At 34.6% G+C, this 27987-nt stretch overlaps 2 protein-coding genes across 3 annotated transcripts; one reads left to right on the top strand and one right to left on the bottom strand.

Annotated features, from left to right (window-relative positions):
* Positions 1-156: 156 nt before the first annotated feature.
* LOC131799794 (small ribosomal subunit protein mS39) lies at positions 157-19664 on the bottom strand. Its single transcript, XM_059117492.2, has 31 exons — positions 19533-19664; positions 18601-18659; positions 17989-18022; positions 17344-17389; positions 16892-16960; positions 15547-15642; positions 15374-15440; positions 14943-15005; positions 13726-13820; positions 13454-13540; positions 12702-12733; positions 12265-12352; positions 11814-11877; positions 11610-11677; positions 10914-10962; positions 10460-10564; positions 9480-9566; positions 8753-8854; positions 7862-7890; positions 7484-7584; positions 6833-6914; positions 6218-6308; positions 5196-5278; positions 4762-4826; positions 4368-4436; positions 3699-3740; positions 3259-3322; positions 2757-2851; positions 1685-1725; positions 889-938; positions 157-726 (listed from the first exon to the last, which is right to left on the bottom strand). The coding sequence occupies exons 1-31, from the start codon at positions 19610-19612 to the stop codon at positions 694-696; spliced, it is 2136 nt and encodes a 711-aa protein (XP_058973475.2). The 5' UTR covers positions 19613-19664; the 3' UTR covers positions 157-693.
* On the top strand, positions 19649-27987 carry LOC131799796 (copper homeostasis protein cutC homolog). Of its 2 annotated transcripts, none has more exons than XM_059117494.2 (8): positions 19649-19809; positions 22419-22478; positions 23153-23321; positions 24175-24215; positions 24739-24774; positions 25138-25271; positions 25748-25775; positions 26329-27987. In XM_059117494.2, the coding sequence occupies exons 1-8, from the start codon at positions 19758-19760 to the stop codon at positions 26547-26549; spliced, it is 741 nt and encodes a 246-aa protein (XP_058973477.1). In that variant the 5' UTR covers positions 19649-19757; the 3' UTR covers positions 26550-27987. The 2 variants fall into 2 exon arrangements, with proteins under 2 accessions (XP_058973477.1, XP_058973478.1); XM_059117495.2 differs by having other exon boundaries at positions 19734-19809; positions 22419-22482.

The raw sequence follows: 27987 nt of genomic DNA, 5'->3' as shown, positions 1-27987 counted from the left end.
CAAATATTTTTTATTTAAATTTAGTTCAAGTCAAAATAGTACTGATGAAATTTTTATTTGTGAGGTGACCAAACGGACCTAAACCGAAAGCATACAACAGTAGTAGTGTGACGCAAAACACGCATATTATTCAAAGTGAACGGCACGTTGAAACTGTCCAAAACAATCTTCTTTATTTCTACTTTACTTGCGATCTGTAAGGAGATGCATTAAGAGCCATTTAAAACTTGATCTAAAAAAAATTTTTTTCCTTCGTTTGTTTGTTTGTTTGCGCGCTTAGTGTCTCATACTTGCATCTGTTTTGAGTTCTTATTGGTTTACTGTATGTTGCCATTTGCTAAGATCGACCACTTTCCGACCTATGAAACTGCACTGAAAACGCCATAGTACCCCTTCTCTCCCGACTTCAGACCATTTAGAACGACAGAGAGAAGACCCCACGGCGTTGTCCAGTCTCCCTGGCTCCGTAGGGTGGAAAGAGGAGAGACCCTGGGAACGATTTTGCTTAATACTTCGTGCGTGTCAATTAACGGAAGTGTGCGAACTAGCAGGTTGTTCAAAAAATAAAACGCTTCCGAAACACAAAATTAACGTCCACGACAAATGACTGTAACAAAGTCTATATTACTGTTCAGAGATTTCCGCGATGTTTTCTGTGCTCTTCGTTTGGGCACTTTGCATCTACTCTTTTCCTTAAATCTCTGTTGGGTTATGTGAGGCATCATCCTTAAACACAGATATAAAAACATCGTGATTAAAAGATAGAAATTTGCCCATTTATTTCTGTATTTTTCAAAAGAAATCGAAATTAAAAAATGAATAACCAATTACACCTATAAGAAAAAGGTTTAAAGTTGTATACACATGGAGACAACTACAGATCCATACCTCATCCGGCAAGTTAGCTGCTGCGTCTATTGCTTTCTTCCTGTTTTTTTCTATTAAAACAACAAAAAAAGAGACAAACAGATAAATGGTCTAATCGAGACATCATGTGTTGATTAGATTGGGTATAGCTTTAGAACACTAGAGTTGACTACTTTATCTCTTGAATAAACCCCTTTACCTTACCGCTTAGAGTGTCTGGCTTTTTATTTCTCCTTACACATCCTTTAGGAATCAAAAGTTAAGGTCATATGAATAAAAGAAATGATCACCTAATTGTCAAACAAATTACAAAAAATGGGATTTAATGGAGGACATTCCGCGAGCTGACTCTTCTTGTCCACTGTTTCCAAGTTGAATTGGAATTTAGAACGTTGGCTTTTGTGAAGGGGTGACCCAGAGAAAAACCCTTAGAGCAAGGACGAGAACCAACAAAAAACGCAACCCACATGCGACACCAGGTCCGGGAATCGAATCCGGGTCACAGTAGTGGGAAGGCGTGCGTTCTCACCACCGTGCCATAAATGCTCTAATAAATTCTTTTTGTCAGTACCACAGAAATTGTAAAGAGAACAGTGGGAAGAGTATGAATGTTAACCTTAGGGTGGAAGGGGTCAACAAGTTAAATGGCTCTCTAAAGTTGCAACTTAAACCACAAAACCAATGTAAGGCTTTCCCTCAGTTATGTCACAGAATGCAGCCCTCCCTCTTCAAGTATATCTTTCATTGAAAAAAAGAAATACTACCGGAGCCTATATTACCGAGAAACTGAGTAAGCGAGAACCTTCAAAGCACTTACCGAGAGCAGCTAAACTTTCAAATAACTTGTCGATGTGTTTCCTGATAATGACAAATGAAATAATGATGAATGAATTGGTAAATTGACGGTTTAGTCCGTCAGACGATAAGTCTGTCAATCCGTCAGTCTAGCAATCAGGCAGGCAGGCAGTCAGTAAGACTCTCAGCCTAGCAGTCGAGAAGTCAGTCAGTCAGTTAGTCTAGCAATCAGGCAAGCAGTCAGTAAAACTATTAGCCTGGCCGTCTAGCAGTTGGTCAGTCAGTATAGCTACCAGGCAGGCAGTTGTAAAATGTTTAGTCTAGCAGTCTGTTAGACAATCTTTACCAAGCTTTAGTAAAACCTCACTTTGATTACTGTGACATTGTCTGGGGTAGCTGTGGGATAACGCTTCGAGATAAGCTGCAGAAATTACAGATTAGAGCAGCCCGTGTTTTGACATTTTCCAGCTATGATGCCGATGCAACTAAGCTACTTGAATTTTTAAGTTGGAAAAATCTGACAAGCCAGCAGGAAATTCATAGAGTTACCATGGTTTTCAAATGTCTGCACGGGCTAGCTCCTGAATATCTTAATTCTAAGTTTAGATGGCGTAACTCTGCTTATGACCTCGGGGACTCTGAAAATAAACTCAATGTTCCTCTACCTCGCACTAACTATTATCGAAAAAGCTTTAGCTATAGTGGAGCCACATTATGGAATAGTCTTCCATGTGATATAAGGAACACAGAGTCTCTGGGGTTATTTAAACGCAAGATCAATGCCACTCTATAACGCACGGCATTCACGGAAAACAGCTTTTAGTTATTAGTTAGTGTTTTAATTTTTAAATAGTTTTAGTTAATATAATTGCTGATGAATTGTTTCGTGCTTAAATAAAGATTATACATACATATACATATACAATCAATCAGCTTGCGAGCCTTCCAGCCAATTTGACATTCAGTCAGTAAATCAGTCAGCCAAAAGTCAGTGGGTTCTCAAGTTTGTTTGTTGTTACCAGTGTTGTGTTTTCTACCTTCAAAAGTACTGATTGTATATGATACTAAGGAAAGAATAATGACAAGTGCCTTGCCTTTTATCAGGAGGAAGGTCGACTGCATCATAATAACGACTTCGTCTGCGACTGTTAAATTCAAACCCATACTTGGCTATCAGCTCAAAAGTTACCTGAAAGAGTTGAAAAGTATCACAACAGCAACAAATATTGGGACCCACACACACAAAAAACACCTAATAAGACAGAGCGATAGACAAACTGTCAAATCTTTGGGGTGTAAAAATTTTACGGAAGTACATAAAATCGTCTGAAGTTATTGGATGAAGCAATGCATTCTCAGGTAATATTCTGGAAGGATTTCCAAAAGTAGAGATGGAAAGAAACAAAGGCAATCCATGTAAAATTGCAATGAAACGACACTATATCTTACTTCTGATGCACACGTCTAAACTAAGCCGAGCGCATCCCTTTACCTGTCACCCAATATATCGATTGAAGCACCTACACACCTAGAGTGTGACATCCTAGCCAGAAAAATACTGTGACAGTCTAGTGTGACATGCAGCGTGACACTTACCACTACTTTGGTTTTGTCACCTTTCTTCACCGCCAGATTCAGTATGTTAAAGAGACTTGAAAAACTGGAGTGAAATTAAAAAAAAATTACCATGAAAAGTCCATGTTTCTACAACGTAAGACTCACAAGACACGTGAAATATTCTTATATCAAGTCTTACATTAACAGGTATAAACTTCGATTTAAATACCTATCCTATACATGTTAGGTATGTCGCAAACAAGTTGGCTATGAGGCCAAACATGATACAACTTAAAATGACATAGTAAGTGAATTTTTTTCCAGAAAAGTCCCCAAGAAATGGTGCCAAAATCAGCACAGAAAATACAGCCACGATTTTTTGTGAGTAATTTCCGAGTTGCAGGCAAAAAATTAGAGACACTAGAGAAAGGTCTCCACACTTTAATAAAACCTGACCTGACAATTCATAAAGTACTTACTGTGGAAAGGCTTCTACTTTATTGTACATCGCTAAACAATTCCTGAAATAATAGAATCCCTAGTTAGCCTAACATAAATCTGTTTTTAAATGTATATACTATTCCAAAAATAGGTCGAAGGTGGTGTCTTTAGGATGGCATGGCCACAGCAACAACAACAACAACAACAACAACAAAAGCAATTTTTCAGTGCTGTAAATGAAAGCATATGAAATTGGGAATGATCATATCATATAACAGGGTACCAAAACTAATTACAGAGCTAAACTAGTTGGAGCAATTCACAATCGGAGCAATCAGAGAAATCCATTTCTTCTACCAAACGGCATTTAGGATAAAATTAAGAGAACGTGCGGACCCATGTATTTTTTGTGTGTATAAAAACAGCCAGTGTTTTATAGATGCACTGAAGGCCGACGATTTGCCAGCTACTTGTTTCTGAACGGCGGGCCTTTTTAATAAGACTAAGCAGTAATTAAAAGTGTCTGTCTAAATCTTTACTGGCTACTCAATTTCAATGGCTTACTATTAAAATATACGATGTAGAAAAAGATATAATAATAATAATGGTAAAATAATATCTCTACAGGAAGCAATCTCCTCCAATAAGTGGTTTCAGAACGGCCCTGTTAAGAATATTATAACCTATGAGGTAGTTTGTAACCTTACCAAGCTTCTTCTAGTTTATCGTTTACAGTGTACATCCGAATGATTAGAGCAATGGTCAGTGGAGGAATACTATAACAGCAAAAATTGAAGATCCTCATTAGAGATTAAAAAAACCTTTCAAACTCAGTTTAGAAGATTCACTTTAACATTAGTATCAAGAAGTTTCTTTACAATATTCACAATAGGAGGAAGGAAGTTGACTAACAAGTAACTTCTCCTCACAAATTCAATACATTACTCAACAACCAGGTGATGAGAATACAAAAACAAATCCTTGAGAGGCTGTGATTTGCAAAAAAAGCAATTTTCCTAACTTATTTGCATGCTTATGTGCAACAGCTGGAAGGAAGATTTAACAACCTGATCTTGGGCGCACACGGGTTAAGAAACATACCTTAGCTTGAATACTCCTACCCAATGTAAAACATCGTGCATGACTTCCAAGTTCTTTTTAAGATCCTAAGATGATGAATGATTTAAAAACACTTAGTGACTTTAAAATCACAATGAAGTCTGACATCTGAATGAGATTACATGGTTTATTTCTTTCTGTGGCATCCATTTAAAAGAAGAAAAAAGAGGGAGTCTGGAGGGGATGAATAAGGGGGTGCAAGAGAGGTCCGGGATAGCAAATTATCCTACGGCTACCACTGGTTTGGAAGATTTCTAGGTTCCAGGCGATAACATTCCCCAGCCATCAAACATAAGGGGGGCCTAGGGAAAAAAAACTTTTTCAAGTATTTCAAATTTTGTACAATTCCTAAGATAATCACTACCACCATTATTTATTGAGTAGATGTTTCTGAATTTCCACTGATCACAACAAACCTCAGGATTGTCAGCTGCAGCAAGGGTTTTAATCAATGCTCTGACTACATTTTCTGAAATCTCTACTTTATACTTTTGCATATCTGTTAAAGGGAAAGAAAACATTAACTAATAAATTCCTGCAATAGTTAGTCTTCCTGTTGGGGAGAAGAACAAAAGGACAGCTTCGACTGACCTTGTTTGAAAATGATAAGACGTTAAAAAACAATGGAACCAGCAGGAAATCCTTGCAAGAGTTGAATGGTCAATGGAGGGAATGAGTCAGATGCTTAGAAGGAGGGAACACAGCTTAGCAATAGACTAATTAATAAGATCTGCTACTCTACTTCTCATTGTTTTACCACTTTACAAAAATTGGCTGCATTTTGAGGATGGGCTATCTAATGCAGGCTGTCTGGCTGCAATAAACTTTCAACAGGCTCCTCTTGTTCTCAGTTTCTAGTTCAAATTCAAAATTTGGGGTGTAAGTTTTTGAGGGAGGAGCCCAAAAAATGGAACCTGGAGGAGAACCCTGAGAGGAAGAACAAGCACCTTGAAAAAAAATTCTGAACCTAAAAGTGATGCTATGCTCAGGAAAAGAAGCTTGTCCACTGCATTGGGTGGACAAATTCTCACCACTATGCTTTCCCTGCTTCTCAATTAAAAAAAAATATGAGCTCTTGATGGAGGTTGCCAGCTCAATAATATTAATCAATAATAATTATTAATCTTTTTAAATTAATAGGAAGCCTAATTGATATTTCTTTTATATTTGAGACCTTTCTGGCTTTGACAATATGATTAAACACACTAAATACTTTTTCCTAAGAAAAAGCAAGGTGAAGAAGGCTAATTTTCATGGGCATAAAAGAAAGATAATAATGCCTGCTAATGTGAGAGAGGTGCAAAGGAGTTAACAAAAAAAGCAATGAGGTTTCTTAAGGACTAAATAGAGAAGGTACATGTACAAGGGGTTTACTGGAAGTTAATCCAGAATTGTACATGAAACTTTGTGGAGGTACTGTGATAAGTTGAAAACTTACCCTGATAGAGTTGTGGAGCAATTTTTACATTGTGAGTCTTGTACGCCTGGTTCAGAAGGGTGACATAGACGTATGATCTTGGTCTAATTTTCTAAAAAGCAAACAATTTTTTAAAAATATCAAAAAAATATGAATGGAATAACAGACCTGCTGTGATGAAAAAGATATATAGAAAATAAATATCTTCTCTTGAACAGGGAGATTTACTTTACATTACAGGCAACAACAATGACTTTAAATGTTTACACCTAATTTCTTTTCTCTTCTGGCACTATTTATTATTTTGAAGGGGGTGTGCCAAAATAGTTCAAGCTGTTTTCTAACAAAGAAAAGAACAAGTGAAAGATGAGTTTATGTAATAAATGACATATGCATACACTGAGAAAAAGAATTTTGAGTGCTCCAAATAGTAGTCAAAACAAAGATCCATACAAGAAGTACTTCAAATGCTTCAACACTCAGCTTTAAGATAACATCAGAAAAACTGTAAGATTATAAACCAGGGTATTACAATAAAAAAAAGAGACAAAACAGACAAAAAAAAAGCATGAGTTTGTTACAACAACAGCAAGCAATACATCAAAAGATATAATATGAAACAGCTATTAAACATACCTCAGGTACAATTTCTTTGTAGTACTTATATAGCAAAGAAAATTCCACATCTGATGTTGAGAGGGCCAAAAGAAATGTGGAACTACAGCAGAAATAATGAATGAATGAATGAATGGACAAATGGATGGAGGAATGAGAAATATCATAACATCAATTAAAGAATCAATTGGTCAGTCAATCTATTCACTTGCCAGTCAATCAATCAACCAATCCCTGAGCCAGTCAATTAGAAAAACAATCTGTCATTCTGATTGATTGGCTGACTGACTGACTGACAAACAGGCTCTTTTGTCTTTTGATTTCATGATCCACTGAAATTAATTGCTCAGTCAGTTCAAAATCAAGCAAATCTTCATAGCTCCTTAGCTCAAAGAATTCAGTCAGACAACTCAGATGGGGTGACAAGATTATCTCTCATGGAATTTTTCCCAGATGAAAATGATCTCACTACATCTGTGTACATTAATTTTGCTTCAGCAAGTCTTCTTTGTATAACCAGTAGTTCACAAAGCAAGGTAAAAGTAAGGTCATACTAAATTCTTACTAAAAGTGGTACAGGACTGTTTTTTTTTCTTATACACTAGTGTGTATACTATGGTAGGAATTTTCTTGTATGTACATTAAAAATCTTTCCACAAAAAAATCACTTACTAGAACTGAGAATATTTCACACCAAGATAAGAAACATTCCTGTCTTTCTGCACCAAGTTGTACACACGTATTGCTATATTAGCATCAATACAAAGAATAGCCTGTAAAAAGAACAAATTAGAATCAAATTTTGTTTCAATTATGGTTTTTTTCTTGTCAAAATTTTTTAGGCATCATTTTGTGGTCAAATGGGAAAGACTGTTTGTCAATTCTGAAGTCTTTTAGCAGGCCAGAACTAATACTCCTATGAACTGAGTAACTTGGGCTCTAAATTATTTTCAATTTCTTTCTAATAAAAATGGGAATGCTCTGAAGTCTTTTCATTCCTTATCAAATATTTGTAAACATGAGTGTCATTTTTTAGGTAAAAATACTTACTGCACTCATAGCTGTGTTGAGGAAGTTGCCTAAAAAAAATATATTTTTTCCCATCAGCTCAAAACAAAAGCAAAATTAGGTAAATTTTCATATACAATATAATTCTCAAATCTGAACAATAATGAGGCATAAATAGGGTGAAACCTCAATCATCCAGACCTCAATTATCTATTTTTTTTTGCATTATCTTATCTTCTGATCAACATAAATAATTTTTTTGAAAGAATTAATTCTATTTATAACTGTTCCATGAAGTCACTATTTCCAAAAACCTCTATAAACCTTTTTATTTTGCACATGTAATCTGACTTATTTTTTTGCCATGGTCATTCCATTAAACCCTGAGTTAACTGTAAGCTAACACCCTAAAATGCAACACTTTCAACCTCTGTCACCTGACATCTTTCAGTTAATCACAAGACAAGTTGAGAAAAAGGATAAAAAATTGTGTCCCTGGCAAACTTGCGTACAGCTATCTTAGGTTTTTCTTTAAATACCAAAACACTCAACAGGCCTAAACACACCAAGAGACTGTGGGGAACTTCCATTACAAATGGACTTGGCAAAGTCCTTTCTTTTAAAGAAGAAAGATATTTGAAATGATTATTACAGCTATTAAGGGGTTTGGCAACAGTGGCATGGACAAAATGGATAAAATAGTCAATACTGGAGAAAAACTTTAGCAAAATAGAATCAAGAAAAATGGTGTGTTAGTGGAACCTAAAAAAAAGAAACAAAGTACAATATAAGATTCTTCATCTGTGTGAGTGCAAAAGGTCCAGATTGATATATTAAATTTGCTTCTGAGCAATCAAAAACTCTTTTTCTTATATCATGAGCTTATCATGTAAAAGGCTAAAAAGAGGTAGATTTCTCTGGTAGAAGTCTTACTATCTTCTGGATCTATAATGGGTGGGAGATTGGGCAGAGATTCCAGTTGAGTGAGAATTAGATCAAGAACTGCAGGACTTGCAAACATCTTTTTCAATGGTTCTGAAAAGACAAGGAAAAAAGAAATAGTTTCTAAATGGTTAAGAAATTATAATTACAGTGTATAAATGTCTTCTATATCAATTTGTCTCACAGACTCTTATTTATCCATCTGTGGGTCTACTTGAATGTACCTACTCATTATAGGAAATGTTTTTGTTTGGAGTTGTCCAGGTATACATTCACAGTAATATCTGTGTTTGTTTGTCCACATGTTTGTCTGGCTTTCCATTTTTTGGGTGACCATCAATCTACTTGTGCCTTTTCATCAGAGTGACTAGAAGAATTGTGGGTTTTGCATATTTCATAAGCAGAAAAATGGAGTTACGCTATTGGTGGGAATATGGTAATTGGAGAAACAACAATAAAAGTAGAATAAAAAGCTTTCATTGATATGATAGGGATTAAAAGTGCTGATTTTAAAGATAAATTGTTACTCTAGATAACAGTCCAACTGTCTGTCTGTCTCTCATCTTCTTCTGATCACCAGGCCACATGCCTATAAGCCCTTTTCCTAGCTGTTGCTTTACAAGGTTACTGGTCTTCACACCTTTCCTCTTGGATGGGGATGAACTACATATAATCAACACATATTAAATAATTACATTGTACATAATCTGACATTTACGTTTATTCTGCTTCCTTTCCTTCTTCTTGTTCCAAAATGGCAGGTATTCTGCTCGTAGTAACTGAGTGTATGATTCCAGAGAAGGCTCTTAAAGAAAACATACTTTCCATTAGTTATGAAAAAAATAAGTTTCTTTTACCAAGAACAGACATCTTATTCATTTCAAAATACCCCTTTCATTTTTTTGCTATGTAACAAATAATCTACACCTCACTTAATTAAGCAGCATTTTGCATGTACTGCAATATGACACAGTCTAAAAAATTAAGGAAAGGTTGATGAAAAAAAAAAGAATTAAATTCTCCCTCTTCAGTCTTGATAAATAGCATGAGAGGTACCACCTCTCTTCCTGGATGGAAGCTTGTCAACAGTTGAACTATTATCCTTCCCTTAGCATTTAGTGAAGTTTCCCTAGAAATTTGATGGTACCCTGGATGCAGAGAGGTCCTAATGAGCACAAAACAATGACCCATACTCTGGTTCAAACCCAGAATTTTTATTCTGGGCATGAAATATAACTCAGGTTTAACTGTAAACAAATCAGTGTTCTTTTACCATGTAACTAACAGAAGTGATTAACATGTAACTTCTCCCTATAATATCCATACAGTATATTCAGCAAACAAGTAATGAGATTACTCAAACTCATCAGGTAAAAGTTCTTATCTTGATCTACAAGTAACACCAAATTCTCACAATGAATTGAGAGGAAATTTGTAGCAGCTAGAGAGGAGAATTAATCAGATCTTGGATGTTAAAAGAAACATGTTATGTATTTATCCTTGCGACAACAGAGGTATTGTTACTTCTTCCCACTGAAATTGACCCAAGATATTGGGAAGAACAATACAAGGTCTGAAAATAGTCTGGTAAATGTGATTTCAGGGGTTGCAATATATTGGGTAACAAATTAAAAGATTCAAGATGTGTTCCAGTCATGATTCTGGGACCCTCATTGCAATATAACAGAACCAACTTACCTATTCCAAGATCTTTCATGTCTCTCATCAAGGACAGTACAAGCCTTGTCCTTTGTCCTTCTTTAACTCCTACAACAGCAACCCTCATAAGGGAATTGAATGTGACTAGTAGAGAAATACAAAGGAATACCTAAATTAAATTTTTTCTGATTATGTTAAAAAGGAGGGAGATGAGGAGGAAGAGGAAAAATAAATTAGGTAGATAAGAGAATTCAGCAGGATCATATTCACACCCAGGTCATGTTTAAATATAAAAATTTAATACTAAAAAACCCTGACTGCAATGATGGGGGAAGTACTCAAGGATAGCTAAAAAAGAGAATAATTGACTGAAGAAACATGATCAGTGGGCATTCTCTAAAAAATGACATGCACACTACAATTAGTGATGGTATTTATGGTAATGACATGAACAATTTGTTTCAAAGGAATTATTACAGTAAAATAAACTCACTGAGATCAGGAATGACTACAGGTTCTTTAACCATTTCTTTGACAAGAATCTGAAAAAGGAAAGCCAAGATGTCAAACCAGTAATTTAGATTTCACTCAAAGTTTGTGTCAGTGTCAAGGCAAACTTTACAAGATCATTTAGGCTTCAAGCATGTACTTCTGCAAACTTTTTCACAACAAAGGCCAGAGAGATAACCTTCTACATAATGTTCATGATGCTTGGTAAGTTTTTCTGGTTTGCTGGTAGCTAGTTCCAAAATGTGTTTGCTTGAAGTCAACTTCTATTTCTAGGTAAAGGCAGATCTGCATTCTGCAGTCTGTAAATACTACACATCATTGAAAAAAATGTTTACTAAACCCAAATCTGTTCAGACTTGAGACAGCATTTGGAACAACAATGGAATTAAGGGACTCCTTAACCCTTTCACTGCCAGGAGCAACCAAAACAGAATTTCTCTTTACGATATCAATATAATATCAAGCAGACAAGTGTTGAGAATAGGGGAAAATATAAAGAACAGGACTATTAGTTGATCTACTACCAAATTCTCCAAAAATCATGAGAATTGTATGGCAGATAATTACCTTTTCTTTTCATCTACCTTCAGTTCTTTCTTTAACTGTGATGACGTTTTCTCCCATTACAGATATACCTGAACAGTGAAAGAGCTGTACAGTCAGGGTAATATGTACTGACCTGTGCCATTTCCCAATTTTCAATTCTTGAGATTCCCTTTAATAGATAATTGTAGGTCAACAGAGAAGCTGCATATCAAAAAAAAAATGGTTTTCATGAGTAAAACTGACAGGTAAATTATTAATTCAATATCTATCAGTTTAATCAAAACTACATTCATTTATTTAATTTATCCTTATAAAATTTGGAACACGAAAATCCAACCTTGGTGTCCATTTGCTCTCATTCCATTGATTAGCATATCAAAGGCTCTTTCATAGGCTCTAAACTAAAAACAGGAAGACAATAATTGTCTCAAAGATGTTCATCTTCAGGTACATATTTTCTGTATATCTTATAATTGCATTGCAAATACAGAGATTGTGAAAACCAAAACCATGAGAGAAGACACTCCCACAATATAGGTTGAATTATAAAAGCACTTTTCTGTGGAACAATTAACAATTATTTACCAAAGCAGAAGTGGATAGTGGTGGATATTTACTGAGTGGCAAAACTGCTCAGCCTGTCCTGTAGCCATCTCAAGAATTAAAAGCAGGAAATTTCTCAGGTCATGATATGGGAATCTACCTGTCTTAAAGAAATTCCTTCACATAGCCAATAAACAAAAAAGACCTGTCATCAATTAAAATCATTTGAAGTTTAATTATTATACCTTTATCAAACCTAGCATCATAGCTTCATATGTTCGGCCATCTTTGGTTGTCATACTTTTAAACAATCGTTCTGCATAATTGTCACTGCTGTTAAAAGAGACATGAAAATAACTTTTCAGTTCTCTAGAAACATTTTTTTTTAAACTTTGTGTTTCAAGTGAGATACATGTACAATGCATGCAATACAATAAATGATCCAGCATTTTTTTTTTGTAAAAAGTTGTCTTCCTCCTCACCTAAGTAAGGAGACTTCATGTGAAACACCAGCAACAATTTCCAGCCACATTGTAACAGTTTTAATTGCTCATTTGAAAAAAAAACAAACAAACAAACAAACAAATAAGAGTATTATAGTACTAACAAATACAACAAACTACTTAAAGAAGGAACAAAAAACAATACATAAAATATATGAATAAATAAACCATTCACTCACTTCCATAAAACAGTAATTGTACCACCATCACCCTATAGAATGAAGTACACAAATTATTAATCAGTTCTTTAATCTGAAAGGCACTACAAGTTGAGCTTAAATTGCAATTTTCATACATGCAAATCAACGTAAGATTATTTTGCAATTTTGTATCAGTGGGTATTCTAATTCCAGAAAAAAAAAACAGTAGGTTTAAATGGATCACATTAAAATGATAATGAATAAACTGGTAAAACTTTAATGGGTCTGAGAGGGAAACCAGGGGAGGGATACACAACATTCTAAACCCTTTTACTCTCAAGATCTTATTGGTAATTCCCCTTACTTTCTATCATGCAATGCTAATGATGTTAGTTCAGAGAATTTAGTATTGGATCAACTGATCTCCAACTTTTATTTTTCTTTATTCTCATCATTTGTCTGTTTGATGTTGTATTGGTACTGTAAGGAAAAATTCTGTCTTGGCCACTCCTGGGAGTTAAAGGGTTAAAGAAGGGAATGATCAACAAAAATTAAAACCTCAAAAGATCCTTAGAATGAGAGGTAAGAACAGAAATTTCCCTAAATTGGCCAACTGTCTATCTCACCCAACAATCAGTTGAAAGATGTCCTGTTATGGACTTACACTCCCACCAATAAAGAGCACAATGCTCTAAATGCTTTAGACATGGAAACAGAGAACATCAGCTGGTATTTATGAGCATTAGGCTTGTGTGGGTAAAAACCAGGTATACTACATGTGTATTAATTACCTCTGGGTTAATTAGATCATCATCGTTACTAAATGTTTCACTCTCATCCATATCAGCATCCCCAGTTTCTAAATACTCTGATTTTTCCTAAAGGTATTAAAAAAATATTGCTAACAGTTAGATTGTTACAACTGATTAGGCATCACCTCAAACAGCCATTGGTATCATTAATTCAAACCAGTATCATGTTGCTCTTAAGTTTAAAGGATTCTGGTTTCCATCTGCATATAATTGACTGTGTTGCATCTGCAATAGCATTAAGAAACCCTTACTTCTAAGGTCAAAGTCTCTTCGGCTGATTCAGTGCCCAGTTTAAAGGCAACCAGGTCAAGCAAGTTATTTTGTGTTTCCAGTGACACTTCAACCCCTGCAAATTGTAATAACAAAAAATCATATTTATATAAGCTGAATCATGCATACATTTAATGGCTTCTTATTTATGAGCTATTGGCAGACAGATGCATAGATGACATCACCATCAATCATTTTTTGTCTTTTTATTATGTAAAACAAATAGATTCTATCAGTGACACACCCATCTCCGTCTCATGTGCAACTTTTTTGTTCATGCAACTTTTTTGCTCTAGAAAGAGGTATAGCAACATGAAATCTATATGTTAATTAAATGAACTGTGAGGTCACATAACCCATATTGCCCTTTTATTCCATAGACTGAACCTTTCTGAGGGGAAAAACATCCAGTGAAGACTGGGAACAAATACTCTTTTGGATAAAATGTTCAGCCAATATGCTGTGAGCTGAAGGGAAGAATTGAATAACCATACTGAGAAAAACATTAAGCAAGAAAATAAAGGGCAAAATAAAGATTGTTACATGTTAAAGGGCATGAAAGAGGTGATTTTTGGCCAATAATTGCATAGCCAAAGACACTCCCATCCATGCTGCATCATACTACACAGTTCATTAAAAAAAGAAGGCCAAGTACTGTATTTTCTTACTTCTTTCATGGCTATTTGTTAATTAAAACTGATCCTCAGTTTGGTAAAACTTAGAACCTACTGTACATTCATCACATGTAGTACAGTACATAGTGAAGTTTTTAACATTTAACATCTAATGGCAAGCAGAGTAACTTCTCAATCAATCACCTATTTCATGCATAATCACTTTTTGGTTACCTTTGACCTGGTGTTATCGGAACACTTAGCTGTTATCAATATTTCCCCAGTGTCTATCTCTCTAAGTGAACTCAACAAAATTTCTTTGAATGGCTCTAATGCATGATGATGTCATTTACTGAAATTCACTGCCAAGTCCTGTTTGCACCAAACTTTCATGAATCTTTGCCTCTTTTTATGTGGGTATTCATTTGACTTTAGTGTTTTGGAAATACTTTACAATTAAAATATGCCAGTCCACACCTTAAATGCAAGGCTTGAGGGGTGAAATTGGGTCAACATAAACATGCACAAGGCCTACTCATTTATAATTAGAGGAACATGGTACAGCAAAAACAAAAAATTTTCACCTTGTTCCTTGAATTTTTCAAAGGCTTGGGCAGCATTCCTGGCACTCTTCCCCTTAATTAATACTGATGAAACAGAATTAGTCAGAGATCGATATGATTCCACTTCTAGTCTATAAATTCAAGTAGAGAAACTTCTAACTCCAGATGCTACTGAAGTTTCAAGAGAAAAGAACACAATAAATAGAAATATTAAACTTCAAAGTGCTTGCAGCTTGAGAGCTGTTGAGAGAAGGAAGCACATTAACATTTACTGTGAGTGTCAAATTAACTGGTGGTTTTCCTCTCTTGGTTAAACTGCATTGTACTGATTTGATTAAGGGAACAGGAGGTTTCAACTTCTTAATCATGATAACACCTTTTATATTCATTTGGTGATTATTTCAATCAATGTTCCAGTACACTTGTTAAATTAAACACAACTTCTGACAAACCTTTCAGTTGATCCTCAGTTTGAACATCATCAACATCAATAGCTTGTGCACCTTCTACTTTCCAAGCCTGGAGTGAGAAAGAAAGCCATTTACAACATTTATACATCTTTACTGTAACTGGCCATTAAAGAGAATTAGATCAAGGTGTGATTTTGCAGAAAAGGTCAACTTACAGGGTTTGCATTCCAAAGAGGAAAAATCCCTGGACAATTTGAGATCACAAACTTAGCAGCTTCTACACCTGACCTCTTGGCCCAATAACATTGATCCTGCAAGAAAGAAGAAACTATCAATAGGATTGTTACTATAAATCATAAAAATCCTAACTACTCTTTGAAAAAAACAAAAAACAAAAACAAAACAGAAAAGCATATCAAAACACAACACGACAAAGAATAAACCAAGAAGTGAATATATAAGTTCCATCCAGAATAACTTTCTGATTTGCTCATTCAAGTACTGACCTAATAATCAATTACTCAAAATATAAACAAGCACCCTTATCTCCTTGTTATTGAGTTTTTCTCAATTAAGTATTGATCAAAAAATTTTTTGATAAGAGGAGTCCCATAGACCTGGCCTGGGTTGTTCAAAGTTAAGTTAAGATAACCCAGGGTTAGTGTGTAATCTTATTTCAGATCTGGAAGCTTTAAAAGAAAATTCAATATAATTCTTTCTGCCGACAATTTAATGATTAGATGCTCTTAAAAGAATTGAGGAAATTATCCTGAAAGGGCTTTTGAAAAAAGGGAAAAAGAAACCAGTATTAAAATTTAACCTTGGGTTACTGCTGATTGACCTTTGAACAATTGGGCCCTGTACAATATACAGGTTCAAAGTCGATTTTCACACACAAAGACATTTTAATCTTTTTTTGTCTTTGACCAGGACACTTACATCTACAAGGGGAAAACATACTATTTCCTTTAAGCATACAGATACATTTTGTATATTTTACATCCAATTCTTTCTCGCATAGAGACAGCGAGAGGAGGACATGCAAACTCTATTTTCAATCTTTTTTTACCATTAACCTAACAGAAAATACTTACTGTACTTTAGGGACACGTTTTAGTGTATGATATAAATTTTCTCAATTTTTAAAAAATATTGGTTCATAAGGATTGGATACACTATGACATTGTAAATTGAAAAAGTAGATCTACACACAATATTGTCATGAAGAAACAGTATCTAACTTTAACCCTTTAACTCCCAAGATCTGAGTGTTAATTCTCCTCTCTAGCTGCTACTCATTTCCTTGTAAATTAGTTATGAGAACTTGGTGCTAAATTAAGATAGCAGCTTCTATCTAAGAAGTTTGAATATTCTCATCACCTGTTTGCCAGATAATGTAAGGATATTACAGGGAGAAGTTTCATGTTGATCAATTCTGGGAGTTAAAGGGTTAACTACTACTTAAAACTGTACAGTTTTTTCATTCACTAAGTTGCACCAGAAAGTAAAATATAAAATTGTTTTAACCATCATCATGCCATAACAATATCAAGAACAAACCTTCATGATTTTATTTCTTGGTAGCAAATTATTGTCCTCAATAAACTCAGGATTTGGCATGAAATGTGTCTGAGAATCAAGAAAATGATTTACTGAAGAGTTCAGTCAGATTGTTACAAAAGTTGAGAGGAGGTGCATTTAAAACATTGTTTAATGTTCAAGGTTATATATTTCATCATTTGTTTTCCAAGATTCAAACCACTGTACATGGCAACAAACAGTTTTGTAAGGAGTTACCACATTAACTTGATTACATAATGTTCTGGAATAATTGCAGAATGCAAAAGAAAAATTGTTAATAAGTACTCCCCAAGCATAGAGTCGCATTTGGGCAACAAAACTAAAAAAGTTGATGAAATAAAGAACAAAAATGGTTAATGTAAAGATTAAATGTACATACTGAAAAGCAAGTTTTATAGTATAATTAAAAACAGAAGGAAAATGGTACTCACAGGTCTTACAGTTGACTCCAATGCTCTCAACACAGCTAATGGATCTCTAAAAAAAAGGGAAAGTGTATGAGAGGATCCATTAAAATTCTACTTACAATAATTGACCTCTGGTTAGGCACTTCAGAAATAAAAAGAACCTTTTCAAATAAAGTGTTGCTTCATGTTTGCATTTAGTTATGATTTGGTTCAAACTAGATGAATCTTTTGGGAATTAAAATCTAAATTTGTTTGGAGGATAAAATTTAAAACAAAAGATAAGTTTTGTACATGTTGTGGTTTAATGCTTTTGACTGGTCTAAATCTTTTACAAGCCACTTTGATTTGTATCCTTCTTTGTTTCAAATCATGCCAAACAATACAACACAAAGAAAAATAAAAATGGATTTGATATCAGAAAAATTCAACCTGAGAAGATAACTGAATCACAACTTAAATCAAGTTTAAACTACTTTAATTTGTACTTAATTTGTTCTAGATGCAATATTATTAAAAATAGATATCAACCCAGTTTAAAATAATTCTGCCCTGATTTCCACTTTACTTACAACATTAACAGTTACTGGGTAGTTCATGTATGAGCTAGTTAGACAATCATGTTCAACTACCAGTAGTCTCAGAGGTCTGAAAGCAAACAAAGCAACTCACCTTTTCCTGGAAGAAGCATATAGAGCTTCCAAATCTAATGAAGAACAGAAAGAAGCTACTTTTTAAACTCAGAATCTTCACTTTCAGCATTTTTATTATCAACATGCCATAATTAATTTCACTGGAAAATAATACTCAATAAAATTGAAACCTATGAAAAAAAGCTCTAAATGCACTCATAGTTGAAAGGTGATGTTGTTCAGTGAATGACTCCGGCATACTCAGAAAAAATGAGGTCCAAGTGCTCTCAATGGAAGCTAATCCTATGACCTTCTGATTACTATTTTAAATACTCTACCAGTAAACTACAGGAAACTCAAATCAGGCTAAGTGGTTTCACCTTTAACTACCAAGATCTTGTAAGTAATTCTCCTTACTGTCTGCCAAACGATTCTCATTATGTTAGTTTGGAGAATTTGGTATCAGATCAATTAGTAATCCAATAATTGATATTTTTCTTCATTCTCATCACTTGTCTGCATGATATTGTATAGATATAGTAAGAAGAAATTCTGTCTTGGTCGCTCACAGGAGTTTAAATGTTAACTAGGTCTATGGTGACTAACTCATAGTCATTTTCAAATTAGTAAAAAGTGAGTACATGCAACTCACACATGGCTTTATCATCTAATTCATCAGAAGATGACTTGGAGGGTGCAGTGCATAGTGGTCTGTGAAGGATAAAAAATGATGCAAATAATTACATGCTAATTCTGCATGTTGTTTGTTGATACATATGTTTAATTCTTTCACCCCCAATATCTCATTAGTAATTCTTTTTACTGTCTGTCACATATGATATGATGTTAGTTTAGAGAATTTGGTATTGGATCAAGTAATAGTCCCCTGATTGATACTTTGTTATTCTCATTACTTGTCTGCATGATTGTCTATTGATATTGTAAAGAGAAATAATGTCTTGGTCACTCATGGGTCAGTTTAAGGGTTAAAGTCCACATTTCCACAAAGAACTCAAAACAACGGAATCTAAGAAACTCGTGGTGGTGAAACATAGACACTCACAGGTTTTCATATGTACGCCTTCGTGTAAACCTCTGAAAAGTTTTAGCAGAGGCATAATCGTCACTTGGCACATTCAGACCAAATGGGTGCAGCTGAAACTATTTTCACTCCAGTCTAAATTACACACCCTATGTATAATGTAGTACACTTCCACGAAGTCTTATATACACCTCATACTATCAGTGTGACCAGATGACTACCCGGTTAGTGTTTTATAGACAATTCAGTGCGTTTTGAACATACATGTAGCTTTGGCAGTCAACAGGTCAAAGTCAACCAAAATTTCCCGCAACTGATAAGAATTTCCAAAATTATCAGACTAAAGTTTGCCTGATCTGCTAGAATCTGAAAAATCAGCCTTTCACTGCTGCTCTTTTCCATGGTATTCTACACTCTGTAAGTGAGGGCAATCTACATGTTAAAACATATGCACTTAGTCTGCCGCAATTTGACCTCGATCGTAAAATTTCAAGAGGCTTAAAACCCACCATAGGTACATTAGTGTTACCCTGTTATCTTACCTCAGTGCTAGGGGCCGATTTACGCGAATATGTTTTAACTTTCGTGCACAGCGACTACACATGGCCAACGAGGCCGCCATCTTGTGCACTGTTTTTCTCGACACCAGTCCTCCACAGATGAAAATGAAAGATTCACGTGCGGAAGGTTACTGAATTTTGGCTGACCGTGCAGCGGCTCGAAGCGGCTTGCAGCGGCTGATTCTTTACTGGTAAACAAATATCAACATGGAAGTATGTGTAGACTCTGTACAGTCTGCTTTAAATGCTGAAAAAGGAGGTAAGAAATGTTTTAGCTGTTTATATCAGTGTCCTTCTAATTACAATATCACGATACAATCCTCAGATTTCGTTTCAAAATAGCACGTCAGTTCATTCCCTCTTCTAACTGGATCTAGTTGTGTCTGACAAACCTAAAATGAGTTAGTGCCCCTTTTTTTTTTCATCGTTTCCACCATAACTTATCTCATGAGACATTGGAGAAGTCATTTTTCAAGGATTAATTCACAAACCTGTCGAACAAGTACACCGTATTTTGGCGGTATTACGGTCAGTTGTCACCAAAGCGTGTTACTTAACTACTACTACTACTACTGCTAATAATAAACTTTATTAAAGTGTCGAACCATGTAGCCTGGGAGAACCCATGGTAAAATTTCCGCACAACCCCATACTACGTTATGCATCCAGTTCTGGATAGAGAAAACAATGACAAAAACAATACATTGCCATTAGGAAAACAGATTTGTTTTACATGGCTAAATAGCTATGCGAAAACTTTACCGAACCCATACTAATAAGGGGACACATATTAGTATAAAATACAATACAGAATTATATAAAATACCATATAGAATTAAAAGACTAAGACATCTACATTAAAATATGAGTATTGAAGTAAAAAAAAGAAAAAAAAAAGGTAAAAATGTCATGTTGAGCTGAGGATACAACCCTTGCAGCCGGTTTCTATTAACTCACCAAGATCTTTGCCACAAATGCGCCTTTTAAACTCATTAAGTGTTTTGGCTGATCTGTCATCCAATGACAGCTTCGCCCATAATTTAGGTCCTAAGTGTCGCAGCGAGTGCCTACCTTAAGTTACAGAGTTATACATAGGAGTGGAGAAATCAGATTGCTTCAAATTATACCTAGAGCTATGTTCTTTAAAAATATTGCAAATATTACTTGGGCATAGCTTATATTTAACTTAATACATAAGAATGCAATGTCATGCAAATGTCTGATCATCAAATTTGGCAGCTTGGCCCTTTTCAATAATTGAAAATAACTAGCTTACTTTTCATTGTACACCACTCTCAAACCTCTTTCTTGAAACTGTTTAAGCTTGTGCAAATCACTAGCTCTACAAAAGTGCCACACTAGGTGGCAGTATGTAAGGTGAAGTAACACAGCTGCCTTATGCAGTTAGAGTTTTGGCCTTAATAGGGATTAGATTTCTTAGTTGCATGAGGACAGCAATTCTTTGACTGGCCATCTTGCATGCTGAATTTACATGTTCAGAAAAATTTAATCTGGAATCTATTGTTACTCTATTGTTACTATAGGAAGTAGTGATGTTTATTTGGCATGATGGTTTTTACTGCATGGCTAGGTGGGTGGGGGGATAAATTTGCCTATATCAAACTAACCAGACATTTAGATACACAATCAATTTGCATGCATGTGTAACTAACAGAAAAGAAAATATTACTAAAATCATGAAAACCAACATACAAGTTGCTACCCTATGTTTTTTCTTCCTGCCACTCACTTCCATCCTCTTCTACCTTCTTCCATATAAGTAAGTAATGACCATTCTTGAAATTTCTGTTAATAAACTCACCAAAAACCTGTTGGGAAGTTCATTAAATCAAAGGTCAGTTAAATTTAACCAACTGGAGGTCTGCTTCCAGGCATGGCAAAATCCGTGATATTAATTTACTCTTCCATGCACATTGACACTAGTGATGCTACAATATTTGGATTGTGTGTACAGTAGATAGTCTTGGTTATAGGTTGGTCAATGTCTGGGTGTATGGTTGATTGACATGTACATAGAAATTTGGTAGAGAGTTGATTAACAGAGCATCGTTATACACCAATAACAACAAACCAAGGTGCTCTGAATAGCTACAGGTAAACCTTTCAACCTTGTAGCCTGACTTGACAAAGACTAGCAGTGCAGCAGTCAAAAAGTTGTGATCAACACTCAATTGATTAGCCTGACTCTTTCATTGTAAGACAAATGATCGAACATTCATTTTCCATAACAGTTGGTTGACAGTTGCTCTACAGTCAGCTTATCGATGACCATACCTTCATTGATAGTGGATTGACTTCTCAGTAGAGATTTTAGTTGACTATTGAGACACCAAGACAACTGATTAGCCTGACTCTTTCATTGTAAGACAAACGATCGAACATTCATTTTCCATAACAGTTGGTTGATAGTTGCTCTACAGGCAGCTTATTGGTGACCATACCTTCATTGATAGTGGATTGACTTCTCAGTAGAGATTTTGGTTGACTATTGAGACACCAAGACAACTGTCTTCTACCCGAAGAGTATTACCAAACTATTGGCTGATTATTGGTTAGCTATTGTCTGACTGTGTGCTGACTAGCAACCAATTATCTACAGTGTATTCCTATAGCTACCACCTGTAATTATCTACCAATGTGTTAATCAACTCTCAATTAACATATCAACTGATAAATTGACTGTTCTATTAAAGAAAAGTGGAAATAAAGCTCTTGCTAGTGATTCTTTTATTACAAATTGTATAGGGAAATTTAAAATTAAATTTCTTGTTTATAATGTCTAAGGTAGAATTTTTATGATTTTGATCAACATTCCTAGCTTTGTGGCTGTTTTATATGTACATGTAGGTGCCACTCGTGTTGAACTGTGCTCCAATCTGATGGAAGGTGGAACCACACCATCTCTAGGCAGGTGAATTTTACCATAATGTGGAGTGGTAGTTGTAAATACTTTACTGTTACCACTCAATGTCTGTGCTTCTCATACATTTTGGTAGTCAATTTTTCTTGTTGGGATCAAGATCTTTTAACCCTTTTTCACTCTTAGATCTCAAGAGTAATTCTTTTTACTATCTGACATACAGTTCTTCTGATGTAAATTCCAAGAATCTGGTATTACAGTAACCGTAATTAAATACTCCCCTAACTGACATTTTCTTTTTATTCACATTGCTTGTCTGCTTGATACTGTATTGATGTAGTGTGTAGAGGGAGTTAAAGGGTTGAAATTCTTTTCCACTTTACAGTACTCTATTTAGTGACAATTTCAATACCTGAAGGGTTATAATATTTGATCATGGGTGAACACATGATGTTCACGGCAACAAATAATAGCAAGAATGATCTCTGCTTTTACCCTCTTTCCTGTCTTAACTTTGATCAACAGTGTTGCAAATTAGCCCAGAATTACATGTTCCTACTAAAAGCAAATATGTTAACTTAAGTTCAAAAAATGACTGAAAGAAGAAGGAAATAAGTTCCTTTTTTGCTATTCAAGTTTTGCTGTAAATATTGTACTTAATGTCTCCAGTATTTCTAGGTTCAAGTTGCTTGTGTGAAGCTTAAATATCTTATTTTTGCAGGAATGTTTAGAATTATCAAACAAAGATCACCAATTCCAGTGTTTGTAATGATAAGGCCAAGAGGAGGGGACTTTCTTTACACCGAGGATGAATTTGAAGTAATGAAGGAAGATGTCAAGATATTCAAGGAAGCTGGAGCAGATGGAGTAGTGTTTGGCATCCTTACAAGGTGTGTGAGTGTCAGAAATTTTTTAACTGCAGTCCTCTTTTATGAAGCTATTCAGGTAGAGCTGTATGCTCAGCTGAAATAAACTAAGAAAAACTTCAGTGCTTATAATTTCGGCATTTCTTAATTCATGTTATACCCTTATGTTAGCATTCATATTCTCCTTAGTTTGCTGTGTATATCCTTTAGTATTGACCACTGTCTTAGTGACAAGGATAACTTGTGTGACAGTCAAGAGCTTCTGAAATTGTTGATCATTTCCTTTATTCTTATAACTTTTATATTTGATTCAAGAGTGATACTGTAAGGTCAGAAGTTAGAAGCCAGTCATTCTTAGAGAGTTAAAAGGGTTATGGTGGCACTTCACAGCCAGTTGTACTACTCAGGAAGGAACTTTTATAGACTTTGCACCTAAACTTTACATTATTGGAATTCTTCAACCAATAAGGTCATGTGCTGACTTTTGCTCTACAACATTCAATTTGTTAAATGAGATTTGTGGGGAACAAAGCTTATAAACAGTGTGATATAATATTTCAAGTACATGTAATTCTAGTTCTTACAAGATGTAAACTTTATCAGCTGTTAATCATTGTTTTAGACATTTGTTTACTATATTTAACAAATAGTCTGTAGGTGTTCATTAATACTTAGCTCTTAATTTATGTAATTAATTTGTTTCTCTGTTGTAAGTTATCAGAGGCAGATGCATGTAGATATTCTGGAAATAAACTATTATTATTATTACTGGTATTATTATTAATATTATGATGATGATGATTATTTTCATTACATCATTGCTTTCATTATATTTAGAGTATTATTGTTGATGATAAATATTTATGTCATCCTTTAGTGAAGGGGCAGTGGACACATTGAGGTGTGAAGAACTCAGAGGTTGCTTAATTTTTATTACAATTATGTATTTCTTCAATACAATGTGGTAGCATGTTAGTGCAAGTGTCCTCATCCCTGCTATTTTTTAGTAAGCACAATTTAGAGAATCTCTTTATCAGTTTGTGTTTGTGGCAAAAACTAAGTGAGAGTAGGGAGAATTTAAAACAAGTATAAAACAGTTGAACTTAACCTCAGATAAAGGTCACTGGCCATTTTAGAAAGGAGAAAGGAAGCTGTTTAAGGGGGGGAGGGGGTAGTGATTCAGATTGGTAAAAGTGAAAATTATGGACTACTGTGGCATTGGCTACCATGATGAGCAGGTTCCCATCTAGAGCTGGCCATTTCTGGAGGTGTGACTCCATTTATCAATTAAAACCTCTGCTCTTGAGTAAGAAGCACTTTGCAATTCCCTTACTTTCCTACTCTGAAATAATATTATTTTAATTTAAAAAGGTATCAACTTTATTTTATTATGTTTCTCTGAATTTTTGATAATTGTCTTTTCCTCTTTGTTTTTGTTTAGATCTGGCAAGTCCACTTCAAGCTACTTTCCACAGAGGTAGTACTCTCTTATCTTTTCTTTTCATACTTAGTGTTGAATATTCCAGAGTTAATTCTTTGTAAAGTATCAAATTTTTCATAAGATTTAGACAAGTTACTCAATGTTGGACTGTGTACAGAGGTTTATTTTTACAAACCTAATTCCAATACTTCAATATGTTTAAAATATTGAGTGTACCTGTTAGAAAAAAGTAAAGTAAACAAAATAATGTAAAGTAACACATGAAGTTTGATAAACCAGCTTTATTTCAAGCTTTCTGATATATATCTATTTTAGAAGTTTATTGATAAATGTTAGTTTGTTATTGAACCATTTTGGTGGGTCCAGTTGGCTAAAGTTAGAATGTTTTACTTTTTGCAGCTTTTGACATGCTCAAGGATCCTTACACATCTTTAGAGGTTATTATTAAGATAGGCTTTGAGCGTATCTTAACTAGTGGACAAGACTCTTCAGCACTGGAAGGATTACAAACTATAACACATCTAATTGAAAAGGTATTCATGGGCTCCAAGTTCCCTTTTTCCAAAAGTTGCCTTTTGGTGACCTTCAGCTATAAAATGGTTGCTATAGCAAAAAAATTTGGTCACTGAAAAAAAAATCATCATAATGTACCAGCAAGGACATGCTGGTACATTTGTTAATTCAACCAAACATTAATAGATTTTTCTAATTTTTTTCCAAATCTGTTGGTAGCCAATCAGCAACTTTCACTAAAATTTTAGTTGCTGTGTATATTTTTTACTTGCCATGGTGAACAGTCTCAAATTGGAGGGCTGTAATGAGTATTTTTTGAAAATTCAGCCAAGATTGAAAGTTAGCAAACTCAAAGAGAAGAAACTTAAACTTCAAAGATAGCATCAGCTGAAAATGTCATTTATACAAAGTAACAGTTTTCTTTGTGTGAGTAGGTATTTAAAAAAGTATACATGTCTTAAATGACATGGATAATTTGAAGTTTTGTCCTTCTTAGGCTAAAGACAGAATTACCATTGTCCCAGGTAGGTTCTTCTATTCACAACAAGTCATTGTCTTCTATTTTATTTTTTGTATGATTCAGTTTTAAGGTACATGTTTTCACAAGTTCCTCTGTTGGATAGCTTATTAAGGGAAATACAGTCCATGAGTTTGACTGGTTGACCTCATAAAAATTAAGATACTTTGATAATTCTATTTTAGTCTGTTTTAATTTATCTTCTGTTTAGTACCTGAAAACTAGCTTGAGAATGTTTCTCACCAATAGCTACGTGTATTTACACAGTAAACCAGTATGAATGTGTGTATGTATGTAGATACAATTTTTTGTCAATGAATTTTGACTTAGTCATCATCATCATGATTACTATAATTATTATTGTAATTATTATGATTTTTATTATTTCATTCTTAACGATTCTGTTTAAGAACCTAATATGCATTGATTTCTGACCTAAAGGGGCACAATGTAGTCTGCTCATTCAAAGGGTTTTCCCCCTACTGTAGCAGTAATATGGTTGCGGCAAGGTTTTCAATTTTTTCCAAGAGGATGTGAAGGATCACCTGTTATTTTTGTAGGTGGTGGAATAACTGAACGTAATTTGGAACGTATACTACTGGAATCTGGTGCTAGGGAATTTCATTGTTCAGCCCGGCATTCTATATCATCTGTTATGGAGTATAGGAACACTAATTGTCCTATGGGGGGGACCCTGAATCCACCTGAATTTGTTACAAAGGTGGCAAGCTATGAGAAAGTTAAAAACCTTGTTTTTGTTGCAAGATCAGTTATTTCTTGATTTATAACACTAGTTTACATTCTGGTCTGAAAATTTTAGATTATTATTACATTAGATAGATAATTTATTTATAAAATTATATTGACACTATTGCGCAAAAATTTACACATGTATCATCATTATATACACCTTTAAGAAATATGAACAATACCTTTATGAACTATCCTGTCCCATCATTATTATGTTTGTTCCTTTGGCAAGTGATATGGTGATTAACTGTTCAAGTTATATCTAAAACTACACAGGCAAATTCTTGCAAACTCCTCTTATAAATAGGATCCATACCTTTGCACGAATTTTTAAAAAAATTCTACCTTGCCATCTAACAAACTTTGTATTTTATGTCAACAGTTTTGATTGTGTAAGACAGGGAAAACTATACTGTTTCCCTTCGTAAAATCCTTTTTAATTTTGTTTATAAAAAACCCTTCTGTATTGTTTGAACTGGTTTCTTTGTACCTTGTTGTAAAGTTACAATATTTACCTTAAGCGTAATGTAGTATGAAAGTTAGAAGCATCATATGCAAAACAAAATGTTATGCGACCTAAAATTAATTTTACATTTTATTAATGAACCCTACAGCTGCCAAGCTCTGATTTATGATTCTCTTTTTTATTTATATGATTTACATTTTTACGTGAAATAGTGCTATGACACAGTAACAACGTCTCCAAGATAAGATTGTTTTCTCGTCACTTTTTAAGTGGGTAATACATCGATATTATTAGAAGTGACGTGTCGTTCATTTCTGGGAAACAAAGGGTTCAGAAGCTCTATCTAAAATTTCTGTCCCTAATATCAAATGTCAAACTTTCACCTTCTAATGCTCCTTTGCACAATACAGTGTATCACATGATCAAATATCACATGCGACACACGTAACAACACACGCGTTGAAACAATCTTTTGGTCCCCTAACGTAAAAGTCAGAACTATGGTAGTTTGCCTTTGATTGTGGACTATGCCATCAAATGGAACATAGTTCAAATTATGGACAGAGTACATGTAGTCGTAATACAGCACTGTCCACTCAAAAACAATATTTTTTTTAAACGTCAAAGGAAGACAATTTGAGGAGCCTTCAGTGAAGGGCTTTTATGGTAATTATCTTTAGTTTGTTCACTCGTGGAGTCTTCTTACCGCTGCTAACATTATTTTCTAGAGTATCATCATGTTATGTCTTAGCCTTCGTTTATTCCGATCCATCTTGAGTCCTACAGGAGATGTTAAGAAATGTTGTGCCAATACTCGTGTACTGTTACCGTGTTGGGGGACGAATTGAAACTTTATTCAAAGCGCTGTACAAGAAGAAGCGTAACGCCCATTTTAGAACTGTGTTCTTCTAAAGTATGCGAGCAGTTGGTTCTATATATTTTCGTATCTATTTCGGATACATTTACCTGTCTCCATTGCACTTTGCATCAGCAGTATATACAG

This window comes from Pocillopora verrucosa, chromosome 1 (assembly GCF_036669915.1).
Source record: "Pocillopora verrucosa isolate sample1 chromosome 1, ASM3666991v2, whole genome shotgun sequence".
NCBI lineage: Eukaryota > Metazoa > Cnidaria > Anthozoa > Scleractinia > Pocilloporidae > Pocillopora > Pocillopora verrucosa.
This window is presented reverse-complemented; position numbering and strand designations above follow the sequence as displayed.